The following is a 16510-nucleotide window of genomic DNA, read 5'->3' on the forward strand; positions in this document are numbered from 1 at the left end:
GCATATCCACTATAGAAAATTAAACTTTCGAGACTTTTAACTTGCGGGAACCAATGATAATAATAATCCTGAATAAACTGCAAGTGGATTTGAAAGTCGTAAACTGTGATAAAAAATTGTTTTTATTTGAAAGGATCAAATTATCGCTAACATACGTTAATAGTTAGGGTAGAAACAGCGTTGCCTGAAAATTGTAGCTAACAGAGTATTATTACATTGAAACTGCAGGTTCATTATAAACAACTCAACCGGATATTAATTTATCGAAAACAAGCTAGCTGATATGAGAAGATGAAAGGATGATTCATAATATTAGTTTACAGCATTCTATGCAATTAATAGAGTTCATTATCATCGGTGCACAGAAGCAATATTTATTAAATTGATCATGCCACTTCTAATGAAATGAGCTGAACAACAACTAAAAATTGTTCGGTTACCGATTCAACCTCACTGCTAGTACCATGCCTCCTAACCTCTTCCATAGCGTCGTTGAACGATATGAGAATGTATGGTTAACTGAATCCTAGAAAACTACTTTCCATTCCACAATTCGTTAGTTACATTGAAAGTGAGGGACGGGATCCACAAGTAATAAATAATATGTGAAACATCAAATTACAATTTTAATTTATTTTATCTTTGCATTAAAAATGTCACTATAGCAGTCATCAACTCGCTACCATCTTGTTGAGACAAGGAAGACGGCAGTGGTCGCTGAGAGCCAGACCTAAAATAGAACTTGCAAGCGGCAGATCATGTATTTTCCATAATAGCTTTCCACAATACACCCCCTTCCTTCAATAATCAACAATGATGGTTTCTTCTATATCCTATGTCGGTCAAGATTTGTCGAGTTATGAGTTCGGCCATCGTGAAAAATGCAAAGTGCAGTTATGAGAAAACCAGTCTGACATTTTTGCTATGTTCACATCGAACAAAATGGGTTGCGTCAAAACTCAAAATAAAGGTATTTCGATATTTTTCCCATCTTCGTCCTTAACGTGTATCATTTTTAACTTACTAGCGAATTTTTCAGTGGAAAAACAAAAGATGCATTTTTTGAAATTTTTAAAGTGTCTTAACTCTTTAACCATTGTCATCACAAGAAATATCAAGTCGTTTTCTACTTTCTTGACAGTGATTTTAACGTCAGCTATTGTCAGAACGGCGATTTGTTTTCATTGCTCTGTTTGTGGGGGAAGGATGTCCAACTTTTGTACTGTTCACTTTTCCTGTATGGCCTATCCAACTCAACCTCCTTGTATAATGTCTAAAGTGGTCCTCTCATCTTGCCATCAACTTAGCATGCATCTTTTTTTGTATACATTTTTTAAAACAAGGATATTTAATGATTGATCTTACTTCATTTTTCACAATTTTCGTAGTTTTTTGTCAACTGAAGGATTTCATGGGAATGATGTCTTAGCTATTTACATATATGATTTTCAGATATGCAACAAATATAGATTTACTTATTTTTAATGTTATAAATACTGTAAAAATCTGTTTATCATTACTATATATCTCCACTCATCGTTACATATCTCATTTAGTTTGGAACAGAGTTTGTGCCAAATGGCAATATAGGCTTGATTTTTTGTAATCTTAGTTTGAGTTTATGGAGCACTTTCGAATAAATGTGGTGTGCTATTATTAAACCTTTTTTTAAACAGAAATCGGTTTGAGATATATTTTGAGGGTTAGATTTTAGGCGTTCCCATGATTGCTCAAATTTTCTGGTTTAGTTGTTTTATAAGAATGAGTGTTATCTCACTTCAAATTGTATTCTGTGTGCCCTCATTCCTCTATTTGAAAACCGACGTGAAATCCGAGATCTATTTCGTTTCATATCCTACACAGCAATGTCTCCATTTTCACTTATTAGAGAGTCACATTTGCTGCCTTGAAATGGCTACTTTTGTACTCAGTAAGTCAACCTTGCGAGGAAGTTTCATAATATTTTTTTATTTAAGCATGACTGCTATTACAAATCACCGATTTCTGGTTGTATTTATTTGGAAAGGATGTCTTTTGATCAGGTATTTTGTTTTGTCTTTCGCTAGAAACCTCAAAGCTCTTACAGTATAAAACAATGACCTTGCCAGTCTTCATGTATTCCTGGGTGATTTGGGTTCTTAGTGAAACGAACTTTTAGCAGCGTTCCAGACAAGAATTCTTCCAAGAATTTCTCACCCCTATATGAGGATGGACGATTCCTTAGCTTGTATAACGACGAAATTTATGAGTGATACCACGACAATGCATGTTTAAAAAGTTTAAAGTGACTTCATTTTTAAAATAGGAAGAACAGGTTTTGACTAAATTATTTCTAAATCTTATAATAAATGCTACTTTGAATTTAATTCCATCTTTAAAAAATGTTGAAGTACCATTAACAATATGCGTGCTGCGGAGCGGAAGCTGCTACAAGTGTTTTTAGCTTTAAATATATGTAATAATTAGAAAACCTGACATCGTTGTGAATTATATCGATCGAAAAACCGTCGCTTTAGATTAGATTTAGATATTGGCTGGTCTTCTGGAAAAATTGGGTATTGTCCTAAAAAAATATTCCATGCGTGAGAAAAAAGTTTTTGCTCCTTAAAATTAGTGCGGTTCGCCATGACGTAAATAGAGAGAGGCTGAGATTGTTGGTCTTGCGAATGACTGCGTTCGGAAAACCTCTAGAAATTTCGTGGTTATCTATATACTGCGAAGTACTTCCCTTTCGAGCGCCTTGGAGACATATGTCCTCGCCTTGTTCTTCTTTTTAGATTGTTGAATGCTTAGTCTTTTCTTATCTGGAAGTAGAACGGATTAAACGAATGTTCCTTTTCGCACACATTATTTCTATAAATTTCATCACCTGGTCATCTCTTACGCTTTGTTATCATTACTAAAAGTGTAAAGACTTTCGGTGCAGCCCCTGAGTTAATATACCGAAAGCTCGATATCATAACCTCCTTTCAAAATTTTCGAAATATTTAGATTTATCGCTACAAAATACTGAGCTCATTCTTATTTTCATGAAGTTTGAATTATATGCTAGTAGAATTAATTCCATATATCATTTAACCCGTCATTCCATTTGACTGAATAAAACCACCTTTAACCTAAATCCTGGTGCACATTTTCATAATAAAATCAAAATAACTCAATACTTTATGTTGGAAAATTTCCATATTTACTTCTTTTAAAAAAAGCTTTGTGTCTAAATAACATTCATAAATGAAAATTGTACCCGATTATGCATACCCCATTATTCTATTAATTATAAAACCACTCATTCATCCTCACATCCGTCACATAATTTACATATAATCAAACTTTTAACAGTGCTAACAAACAGAAAATTGTTTCAATAAAACAATACCTACGTCTGTATATATTGCTACTTAAGTATATATGGATGTGAATATAGGTAGTTATTGTGTGACGCTTATAATAACAATTGTGCTTCAAACTAAGCACGACAAAAAGTAACTATAGTTAACCATGCAATGTATACAATCTAAAGTTTATGAGTAATGTAATCAAATATTTCATTCCATTTCAGTTTTAAGTGACACTTTAATAATTTATGTGTATAAACATTAAAACGTAAAGTCTATAGACGTACAAGTGTCTTAGGTAGTCTGTTAAGCAATAATTGAATTCTTAATTGACTTTTAGGTTCTATTTTCTATGAGTTGATATTACAGGGAATTCAGGTTTTCATCCAATTGAAAAATAAAAATATTTGCTAGAAAGATGAATAATTCATTTCATACCGCAAAACGATAAGTGATTTATGATTTTTAAAAAAAGGTAATTACTTTTGATTGAGGTCGTAGGGAAGAAGTTATTGGATTCTTTTAGCATGGAAGGGTAATTAGAAACATTTATCTGACCTTTGGTTATGTTAATTGTTAATTGTATTCAAATTTTTGTTTGGAATCAGTTGATTATTTCGTTCATTTGTATTCTGTTGATATATTTATTTGTATAGTATATGCGTATGTATATGAGGTTCACAACAATTAAAAGGTACCCTTTGTTGTCGAGGTTGGGGGATCATTTTTTTACAACCTTCTTGCGGATTCGAGGCTTCTCTTTTATGATTGATATTGTGATAGTGCCAATTATTGATCGAATTATTATGAAAGAATAATAGAGTGATGAACGTTTGGTTGAATATTCCTTCTTTGTTGCTGTTTTGTGATAGATAGATTTTTGGTTTAGCTGCAGGAGGGGACTTTCACTTCAGATTAACTTTCCAGGATCTTCGCAGTTCCCCAGGACAATCATCGAGCACCGACAACGTCGGTTAGCTGTGATGCAATTTTTGGGGTTTCCTATTCATTTACCGGCAGCTAAAAGTGCCCTACTTTCGCCTGGCATCACCGCTGGTGGCTTGCCCTCAACTCCTATAATGCCTCCGGTGTTTAATAAGTTTCATTGGTATATCTTATGCAACTGCAAGGTGTAGCACTTTCTTAGCCGCCTTATCCAGTTGACCTGGCAATGTCCTGTAATGTACCTTTCAATTATTAATCGCCAGCCATTTGGCTTTCCAGGGATTTCCTGACGGGAAGCAAAAAGTTAGTTTTCAAAACACTAGAAGGTTGCTTTATATGTGGTTTTTTGTTTCATCATGATTTTAGTTCTTAGATTGTCCGGCTACTACTACCACTGACATATTATACATGTTATTCGTACTAGAAAGAGATTCAGAGTAAGTTGGACCTACTTTTCACGCTTTCTAATCAAAACGCACTATGTCAGCAGCCTTAATCGCTAATTATAACTATATTATTATCCGCTGTTGTACATAGATTGTGTAAATACTTGTCAGGATACTTGCTTTAGGTGAAACTTCTATCAAATGGCGGAAAAATTCATTGGTATTAAGGATTTAACTGTAAAAGTTTTTTGATTCATTTAAACGAATTCCCTTAGCACAGATAATGCAGTTAGATGTGCTATTTTAGACTTGTTTTTATTTTCCAAATCGGCTGTTGATAATTAGATGAAAATTTGCACTCAATTTTCCGCCATACTCCGTAGTATTCTTTCGTCATTCGACAGTGGTATCTTTCTCAGCTGAAGAATGAGCCTAGAATATGATGATGCAGGAGGCTAGAGTTGGCTATGATGATGAAGATCATTATCTTAATTATAAATAATAATAATAATCGTTGGCGCAACAACCCATATTGGATCAGGGCCTTAAAGTGTGTTAGAGCACTTCATTCAAGACCGTAACGGTACACTACAGTAGGCGGCAATGTGGTCAGCATTGCGCTCGACCGAGATTATTACCCTGATGTGGATCAGGTACTTATTCACAGCTGACTCGACTGGTATCCGACGTCAAATCACGATACAAATCCGCGACATTCCGTAATTATGATGATAATATTTATTCTTTTCACTATAGAGCCTTTCATTACACTTTAGCGAAAAAATGTACATTCAAGGTATTAGTAAAGCAAATGAAGTCAATAAACCCTTACACCATGGAGCTCCATGGAATGGTGCATTTGGGGAATATTCTTTAAGATGTAGATGTTTCACCGCAGAGAATACCTAACAAGATAATTCATATGTGGAAATAAGTTTAGCGCAATCACGATTGACATTTTTTGAAGTAAAACCAGTTTTCCTGTTCCTAATTCTCCGATAGTAAACGTTCCTAAAAAATACTTTTGAAGACCATTTTGTTTTTAAGACGATGATGCCTTATTGTAAACCTTATTAAAATCTGTCTGTTTGTCTGTCAGTCGCGCGCATTTTTATCGGAGACGGTTATAGCGATTTACACCAAATTTGGTGAAAAGATAGGAACTATGAACTCTCAGGCATACAGTGAATTACATCCTTTTACGTCGAATTTAAGGGGGGTTCCCATACATGCAAAACTGGAGTGTCAATTTTTTTTCATCACATGTAGTCATGTGGGATATCAAATGAAAGGCCTCCGTTAGTCCTTTCCGATCCGGTCTTAGTTTTAATATTTGCTAAAAAGGCGGCGAAGTGAAAGTGATCATTTCTTTTACGAACCTATTCTTGGAAACTACCCAACGGAAAAATCTGAAAAAAAATCAGGAGCCTGCTACTATATGGTGCCTAGGCTCCAAAATACCCTACATATAGACGCCTGTTCAAATAAAGTTAATAGTAGTACATTATTATAATTATTAGTAATTGGCAGGAAAACCCCCCTTAAGTTCATCCTAGAATCACGAATGATACATAATTCTACTAAATTTGGTGGAAATGGCACTATTACTAACAAAGTTATAACCATCGATCATTATTATTGACCTTCTAATAGAAAAAAATACCTTTGGAGAATACTCTTGTATCTGAATGGAGAAAATGGACCCCGCCTCCAGGTTATCTTTGTCTAAAGCCGTTTTATGAATGGACAACATTTTTATTCACTTGTGTTCGAAGTAGCTGAATCATTCCCGTCCTTTGTTTTGGGTTATTTGGGTTTCTGAGCAGTTTCAGAAATGGTTGAACTTTATCCTTCTATGGATTCATACTCTGGGATATTTACTATTTATTTTATTCTTTTGCATCATCTCCTGATAATTGATTAACCCTTAGAGCTGTGTTCTGTCACTATTTTCAAACTAGTTTATATTATTCATTAGTGCTGTTAAAATCGTAGATAGCGTCTGTTGCAGACTGTCGATGACATAGTAAGGTTATCGGGTTCAAAATCGAAATTCGTGTATGTACATATCAAATTTAATTTTGAACCGTTTTGCTTTTTAACGAACCACCTTTGAATGAGTGAATTTTAGTCAATATTTTTTTTCAGTTAGGCAAATATTCAGTTTTTAAAAAATCGAATTTTCAACATAAGCTTTTATTGAACGTATTTGAATTATCTAAATTAATTAAAAACGGGAAAGGAATAAACAAGTGTTAATTGGCTGAGGAAGCAGCGGTAGATTATAATACCCATTTAACGACGTTATTCATTCCATTCGATTCACAAAACCTTGCCTGGATTCAGACATGTAACCGCCACGTTTGAAAAGGTGATTTTATTTTCTATTTTATGAATTCGATTTCAGTTTAACACACAAAAAACACACTCACATCGCTTTATTCAGATTCATTTCGTCAACATTTCAACTTATTACTATGAAAATAGAGCAGTTTTTCAATTTGGGATTGAATTTTTTGTATTTTAAGCGCGTCATCGAGTTTCATTAATCAAACATGGTGATGGAAGTTTTTTGTTTCCTAAAATGCCAATGTTTTTAAGAAAGCGCAAAATAGAAACTTCCAGATATATCAAATTAACCATTTCTACCTGAATTTATGAATTATGATGACGGTTTTGATTCAATAACGTGGGAACGACATGTGGAAACTTTAGATTCAGGTTGTTTCCAGAATTCAACTTAAAATAAAGTAAAATCATTCGACAAAGAACAACTATTTTTTTGCTCTCTGACCGCATTCAATAAATATACTTATGTCCACATTCGGTTCGACTAAAAATTTCGAAGAATTATAATGACGATATTTAATTCATCAGCTTTATTTATTTGAGTGATATTCATCCAAGTTATGGTTTATATTTAAAAATTTAAATCGTAAAAATTCCTATTGGGAAAATGGATAAGTCAACTTTCAAATTAGCAAAAAATAAAACTGGTTGCCTGTGGTCTAACTAATCATCCGCAAAGGCGGTCGTTTAATAATTTATTTTAATTTACTGATTTTTTATTCATTGAAATTATTAACGCTCAAGTATTCAGATTATATAATTTTTATTAGTATTCAAAACTTCATTGAAATAGGCAGGTACTGTTGCTTTACTTTTCAGATTTTCATCTAGATATAAATGATTTAAGATAGATCATTAGTTTTGAGGTGGCAACCAGATATTCGATAGGAAACTAATGGCGTTTTGTGATGAATATTTATACAACAGTAGATGGGTTTCTGTTTTTTTTCTTTTTTTTAGACTGCTAAAAATCGTCAAAATGATCTGCTTAGGTGTTCAGTGAAAAGAAAATATATAGTATAAGTTATATAATTTAATAAGCTTGCGTTGAAAGTAATAATGTAACCCTGTTTGCCTTTTAGGATGAACAAATATACTGTGAATCTACGTTCCACCTGATCACGCTTGTAGGTTCGAGAAGCAGTTTGTTGTCGGAAGCCATAATCATTCGAAACCAACATATCTCACATAGTTAGAGTCGTCTCACAACTTTTGCTTTTATCTATTTCTTTCGTTTGTTGTTCCACATTGCTCGGGTATAAAATAATGTTGGGTTTCCTTGAGTATTTACCGAATTCTAGTCTGAAATGGCAAAGTTGCCACTGCGAAATGATAGAATTCTTTTTTATAATGTCTGTAATAGCAAAGCCGTTTGTTAATTGAAAATAATAACCCTCCAATTAGTATAACTAGAAACTATAAATTACGAAAAATTACAAAAGTGAAATAGAAAGTTGAAAAAATGCTTACTGACTCATCAATATACTATGTTCCAAAAATTATACTTTAGTTCATTATAAATCGAATAAATTCTTGGAGCGTCATCTTGTCAACAGCATATATGTTGCTGTTATGAGAGCATCTTGAAGATACCGCTAATCAAGTTTTGATAAAAACAATGTAATATCTATGGAACTAGTAACAAATTCAGGCTAGATGGACGCACTAATGGGTTCGACCTATATATTTATATTTTTTTTCTTTATTCTTATCAACCAGTTTCATTATAAATTCAAATCTTGTATTATCCCGTGATTCTTTCCCATTCTCATTCAGTTTTTTATTGATATTCAACATTTCACAACGTTGTGGTGTTAAATTCGAATTCTTGCTCCTGTTGATTCTCAAGATAGGGAAAAAAATGTGAATAAATTTGAAATTCATTCTCTTTTCGTTAGTATCGGCATCATAAAAGATGTTACATATAGCCAAATATTATTATAAAGCTCTTAAATAAATAAAAATGGGCCGCATCTCAATTTTGTGTGAATATCTTAAATGTTGAGATACTAAATAATTTAAAATACAGTAAATATAATCAATGGATGTATCTATCTGAAATATTTTTCGTCGGAACACTCATAGATATAGTTTTACGCTTGCTGTGTATCTCTCTTATTTTTTTTTATTTTTGCAAAATGCATAAATGTGAACATTTTTCATGCCGTATTTTGAATATTTATCAGAATGTTGTCAGTATTAAATTAGAACGACATAAGTCTTAGAATTGAATGGCTGTGGATAGATGGTATGCCGAGAAAATTTGCAATAATGATTTGGAGATACATTTTCTTCGTTTTCGAATTTCCTACTACGAGACTTATGAGTGACGGTGTTGTGGGCTGTCATTTCGAAATTTATGAGTCTAGCTCGATAGGAGACTAGGTGATCTAAAAAGATAATAATATTTGCATCTTTCAAATTTTGTTTACTATAGTTTTATGTGTCCGGATTCTATTGAACCAAAATCAGCGGAACATAATTTCAGACGTAGTCCCTGTTCGATTTTTTAATTTTAATAAAAAGCAATGATAAGTGTATTTTTGTAAGTCGTACCGGTTCGAATGAAATTTAATTAATATTCGCTTTCAAAATACACGTGAAACTCATAAATTAGGGGATAGACGTGTAAGAACAGGCAATGGAACCTGCGATGCCTTCAAAAAAAAGTGACTCTTAGTATGTTATGCGGATGTGTAGACATTGGAGAGAATGGGTGCGAAAAAACAATGGGCTCAGAAAGAAATGAAGTGAATGGAGAAAAGAGTGTCCAATTTTTGATTCAGTTTTTTCATAAATAATAAGAATGCATTTTGACCAGAATTTGACCTCATTGACCCATTACAAGATTGTCTTCTATTTGAAATGCAAATTCTTTCGACTACTACAAGTGATTTGTTTGCTACCCGTAAATTAGACATATTCCTTAAGACTTCTAGCTCCTTGGGTTTTATTTCGGTTGATCCTGTTCGGTCTTGGATTCATGATTGAATGCTCTGAGCAAGTATTCGAAACTAGAAGTTTTTTGCTTGAGTTAGGATCAGGTGATGTACCTAATCAGTCTAGTCTAATCAGTGGCAGTAATGCTATACAATAAATCATCCTTTGGTGACATATCTGGTTACATATCTGCTCTAATTTACTTAAAAGAACGTCAAAAAAATGCATCCACTTTCATAACGACATACTATGAAAAATATGTGAAAATTCCATACTTTTCCATAACATAGCTTGGCAATTAAGGAAATCACGGTTCTGCGCTAAGTATACTCGTACATAGCAAACAAAGCAAAACAAGAAAATCCGCTCAACTACAATATCCAAAGTTGAATGCAATTTAACACTCTAGCGCGTACAATTCTGTACGAATTGCACATTGCACACAACAAATACCTGTAAAAGACTTAGTAAACTACAGATGTTGTATGCGTCGTCAGGTGTAGATTAAACCACACCGACAAGCACGAATTGAATCGGTTCGAAGTGCTGGGGATCTCCTAGAAGAGGAGCAAGTATGGTTCGCGTGCGCAATCGTTATATCATGCCCCCTCGGCACTGCATAGCTGGCTGCAGTGGAAATTAAGTCATCGGCCAGTACGGCTGCATCCCATATGGAACTACGACGATGCAAGATCAACAAGCGTACAAATGTACCACGCGATCTCCAAGTGGCTTGCCCTCCGAAGAATGTATCTGGGGAAATATTGGCTTTTTACATGGTTGCAGTGTTATGAATTCTCTCTATTTTACGTCAATATGTGAGGCCGTTACTGGAATCGAACGCATATCGAATTCTCATGCCTTTCATGCCACAAGATCAGTTGCTAAGAATGAGAACGCAGCCTCTCCATCCTGGCCTAGGCTCGCAATGTTTCTACTGTAGCTGCAGTGATCGAGATATGTTGCAATCTGATATTGCATTATAATACGTTTCTAATTCGACTTTTTTCTCGATATAATGTTGTTCGCTGAATTGCAGCAAGTGATTTAGCACGTGCCTAATTCCGCACGATCTCTATTGGATTCCATTCGTTGTTGCCTTTTCCACTCGAATTAGATATGCAGCACATAAAGCTGAAGCAGCGTATCTCTGGAAGGAAAAAACTAGAGAGAATTTGAATCGTATTATGTTAATGAAACGAATTCGATGATTGAGGCCCACTTTCTGTTTAGCTTGACTGATATAGTAGATCATAGCTGGAAAGCATTAAATACTACCGCGTATCCATTATCTCCCTATATTTATTAGCTTACTACATAACTATTGAAAGTCTCATAAAAAAATGTACTTTTCCTCTTACAGATATAGCAAGCGATCAAGAAGAGGATGGCACTTCATTACCATGCTCACCTATAGCGGAATGCGGGTCAGTAAGCCCCGGATTACACGATGATAATCGGAATAATGGGTCTGGGGCCGAGGATCATAACCATAATAATAACATTACTGAAGATCATGCAGAGTCGGCGAAAGTTGAATCAAACGAAACATATCCTAATTTAAATGTAGATCATCAGGAAAGTCTTCAATCGAAGAGAATATCATCCCCTAATTCCCCGCATCAGAGGGTTTCGTCACCCCTTAGACAATCGCAATCCGAAGCACAGGATGAAGACGAAGACATGCATAAAATGTCTGATACCGAAAACGAAAATGATTTGGGAGTCGCAGAGAAGGAAGGAAATCCTGATTTGGCCATATCTTCACAGCATCCGCTAGACGCAGAAGATGACTCGGATCAGTGTAAAAATGCCGTAACAACCGCATTGGAGATGATCAGTAGATCCACAAATTCTAGCCCACCTTCTTCAATGCCTCAGTTTCCAAATCCGCCAATGACACTTGAAGCAATTCAGAACATGCAAATTGCGATAGCACAATTCGCCGCCAAGACATTAGCAAATGGGGGCGCGGATAATGAAGCGGCAATGAAACAATTAGCTTTCCTTCAACAAACCTTATTTAATCTGCAGCAACAACAGATATTCCAACTACAGCTGATTCAACAACTTCAGTCACAACTGGCTATGAACCAGATGAAAGGTGAAGATAACGAAAATAATGATGATGAGGAGGAAGATGGTGAAAGCGAGGAATGTGGAACCGAAGAGGAGGAACGACTGCAACAAAATTGCTTGGAAAATAACAGTAATAGCCGTCATCATTCTCATCGGTCGAGTACTGAGCTGGGTGAAAATGAGGAGAGTCAATACAAGGATGGTCGGAATAGCAGCATGGATATATGTCGTTTCGAAGATGATGAGAAGATTGAAAAAGAAGAAACTCACATGGATTCAGAAAAGTCAGAAACCACAAGTAGTCGAATTAATATGCCGAAAGATATATCTGCACCCCTACCAAAACAAGATGAAAACACTCCACTTCCCTTTGGGTCGGATCTAGCCTCCAGTATCATAACAAACCATGACAATCCACCTTCACTAGATGAACCGAACTCATTAGAGATGCTTCAAAAACGAGCTCAGGAAGTTTTGGAATCAGCATCTCAAGGTATTTTAGCTGGCAATCTTGCCGATGAGTTCGCTTTTGGTAAGGATAAGGCAGGGGACGGGAAAAATCGAAATGAACCTTTCTTCAAACACCGATGTCGATATTGTGGAAAAGTTTTTGGTTCAGATTCCGCTCTCCAAATCCATATCAGATCGCATACAGGCGAGCGGCCTTTTAAATGCAATGTTTGTGGTAGTCGATTTACAACCAAAGGGAACTTAAAAGTTCATTTCCAGCGACACGCACAAAAGTTTCCTAACGTTCCCATGAATTCCACACCAATCCCAGAGCACTTAGATAAATTCCATCCACCTCTGTTAGAGCAAATGTCTCCAGAAACTTCACCTCAGCATCAGCCATCAATGCCTCATGTTCCAAACGTTCCCGTTACTTTACCGCTACCATTCCCACCTGGTGCAGGTTTCCCAGGTCTTCCTCTGTACCGGCCACCATTGGAGATATTAAAGTCCTTGGGACCTTACCCTGGACCATTCTTTGGAGCCCTTCCGCCGATGCCACCAAAACGTGATTTAGAGCAACCGACTGATCTTCGAAAACCGCAAGCTCAACCACCTTCTGCCACCTCGCCAAAAATCAAAGAAGAAGCGACCGAGGAATCGAAAGACTTCGAACCAATCAGTCTTAGGATTAAGGAAGAGAAGCGAGAGCGGGAAGAAGCGCCTAGTGTAAGTCCTAAAAGCCCTAAAAGTACAACTCCTCCACCACCGTTACCGCCATCTTCATCCCATCATTCAACACCTTTGGCATCGGCACCTTCATTACTTACATCGCCACTTCCAGAAAGTTCAATGCATTCTCAACAGTCTCCATCGCTATGTTCGCAAACTCTTCAACCACCGGTTTCAGGACCACCGCCACCATCAGTACTACAGCAAATGCATCATCTCTCCATGTTGAGTGGAAGTCGCGAGGCTGAATTTCCGGATCGGTCACCACTCAATTTCACAAAGACCTCCCCAGAACGGAGGTCACCTATTCGAAGCCCAGTTAGCATACCCCGATCACCATTCTTAGGTCCAATTAAGCATGAAATGGCACTTCTCCCTCGTCCACATAGTAATGATAATTCGTGGGAAAATTTCATAGAAGTTTCAAATACGTCTGAAACGGTGAAGCTTAAGGAGTTAATGAAAAATAAGAAAATCACTGACCCAAACCAATGTGTTGTCTGTGATCGAGTGTTATCCTGCAAGAGTGCTCTGCAAATGCACTATAGGACACATACAGGCGAGCGGCCGTTTAAATGCCGAATATGTGGAAGGGCATTCACTACAAAAGGCAACCTTAAAACTCATATGGCTGTTCACAAGATCCGCCCACCAATGAGAAATTTCCATCAATGCCCTGTATGCCACAAAAAGTATTCAAACGCTTTGGTCCTACAGCAGCATATACGACTGCATACAGGGGAGCCAACTGACCTCACTCCGGAGCAGATCCAAGCAGCCGAAATACGAGATTTCCCTCCGACAATGGTCCCAGGATCTTTTATCAATCCGTTCACATTCAATTTTGGTATGCCTCCACAGAACGGTCATATGGGGTCTGAATCTTCGCAAGGTGATAATGACGACGCCATGGATTGTAGCGATGACTTCGACGATGAAGACATTTCTGATCATATGTCGAACGGAGGTGATAGCGATAGACCTAAATCTCGTGACGAAATGAAGGGGATGCTAGAGCAAAAGCTTAAAATTGAGAGTAATCGTCCAAAATCTGAGGCTAGTACGAGTTCGGCTCCAACTAGTCCTGTAAGTGCAATGAATAAATGCTCGCCAGCACCGTCAGATACGTCACAAGGAGCTTTGGATTTGACACCGCGATCATCTCTCCCGCAACCAATGCCACCGAATATGCTACCGAATCGACCACCATTTGGCATGTTTCCAAATTTACCTATTTTCCCGCCTGTTAGTTCTACCGCACAGAATATGTGTAATGCAATGAATTCAATTGCGCAGTCCGTGATGCCAGCGGCGCCGTTTAATCCTCTTGCATTGTCTGGTAAGTATTGTTATTTTTTCCTGTGTATGCTAGTTATATATTTAATTTTATCTAGAATATGACCGTTTGCTAATTTATATTTCACCGACGTTATTTGACGCGACATCCACGAAACTATTTTCTGTAATTTTTTGAACGCTATCAGTGGTTTTATTTATTATGTCAGAAGTGGTTTTCAGTAGCTACATTTTTCATTATTCCGCTGATATTAGTCGAACAAAGCATGGATCTATTAAATAATATTCCATCCCCTTATGGCAGGCGATGCTATCTTCACCTTTATTGTAGTTTGAAGCATTATATTACTATCATCCGTGGCTGCGTCAGAGCATTTCTGCGTTGCGCATTTGCACCTTTCAATGTGTTTCTTTGGAGGCAAATTATTTCTTTAGTGAATAAAAAGCACAAACAGAACTGAGTAGAGTCGAGGCGGTTAGCCTGACCATCAAAAAGTTGGGTTCGAGGTGATCTTAAGTAAATGCACGTTGTCTCCTTTGCCTAGAATTCAGTCATGGAAGAGTTTTCGATGTCCAAAAATGCAGGGTATTCCGGTATAGTTGCCAGAAATTCAGAATATCCTCTTTGGCCTCTGATTAATTAGGGTTTCGTAATGTATTATTGAAAGTTTTCTTTGCGAGTTGCATCGTCGAAGTATTTCTAAGAACAATCAGTTTATATCTTATTATATGACAGCTTCTCATGTTCAAACCTCTAATTTAGTTTTCTTACGTCAGTCTGAGTCTCTACATTTAGTGCTAAATTTCGCGGGAAATGCGGAAGGGCCATTAAATGAAAGGTAGGGAGGTAGATCGGCAGCTTCTCAATTTCGTGGCTCTGAGTTCAAACCCCAATCGCTATAGGTGTCAGTGTTTGTCTCGTTTGAGCGTTGAGTGTAGTGATAGTGAAACTGAAGGACAGTCTGATTGTGTTATGCCCTATATTCCATTAAGGAGTGAACAGGAAACATTACATGAAAGTGATTAATCTTTTACAATCGAGGTCAATCTTTTGGTATTGGTTGTAAAGGGGGGGGGGGGGGGTAGAGGTAAAAAGAGCAGTTATGAATCACAACCCATTGGCAAAAACTATTCAGCCGAAAATTATTAAAAAATCATGCAGCATCTGTACCGGCTTTTTAAGCTATTTAAGCTAGAAAATCTGTCCACAGTCTGCCAACCTTTTTTGGTCTACGGATTATTTTATGAATATTAACTCCATAGAATTTGAGATCTTTTAATACCTCAAATTTTTGTCATAAAAATAGCTGCCTGGGGAAACTAATTGCGTATTCCCATCACCGCATATGGGGTATTGTTGTTGCTTTATACGTTGGTAATATTTATCTATCATCACAAATTTATTTGTTGATTTTTTCCGGACGGTTAGATTATTTTTATATATATTGCAAAAAACATTTTATTTGACTGAGTAACTAACATCATGTCATTATATTGCTTTGCGACAGGTGTGCGAGGAAGCACAACGTGTGGCATTTGTTTTAAAACATTCCCATGTCATTCAGCCTTGGAAATACATTACCGAAGTCATACCAAGGAGCGACCTTTTAAATGCTCGATCTGTGATCGAGGATTCACAACAAAAGTAAGTAAAAAAAATAGTTATTTTTTTATTTTTTCTTCATTTACGATCGATAAAAAGCACATATAAGTAACAGTTTCAAATCCTTATAATAGACTATAAGGTACCTTAGATACAACTAAAAATCTTCTCACGTTATTTTTGGTCTATTTTACAAAAGTTGCTGAGCCAGTATTACAAATCTTATAACTACAATTTATTAATATTTTCGAGCAACTCGTGTAGACATAACATTCGGCTCCTATTTTACTTCAGATTGTTATTTATCAATTTTTATCTTGATCGATGAATGTGAAGCACGGAGTCTAAATTTCTTAAATTTAGCCTGAATATTTAAAATATGAAAAATGGTCATT

General features: G+C 36.1%; 1 protein-coding gene across 2 annotated transcripts in view; it reads left to right on the plus strand.

Moving 5' to 3' along the window:
- Positions 1-16510, plus strand: part of LOC119661327 (homeotic protein spalt-major) — a 36865-nt gene that overhangs the window by 17791 nt on the left and 2564 nt on the right. The window contains exons 2-3 of one of the 2 annotated variants that reach the window (XM_038070627.1): positions 11319-14555; positions 16021-16157. In XM_038070627.1, coding sequence (XP_037926555.1) covers positions 11319-14555; positions 16021-16157 — 3374 coding nt within the window. The remainder of the gene's footprint in view (positions 1-11318; positions 14556-16020; positions 16158-16510) is intronic. The other variant, XM_038070628.1, reaches the window with a different exon arrangement.

This window comes from Hermetia illucens, chromosome 1, assembly GCF_905115235.1.
Source record: "Hermetia illucens chromosome 1, iHerIll2.2.curated.20191125, whole genome shotgun sequence".
NCBI classification, from domain to species: Eukaryota; Metazoa; Arthropoda; class Insecta; order Diptera; family Stratiomyidae; genus Hermetia; species Hermetia illucens.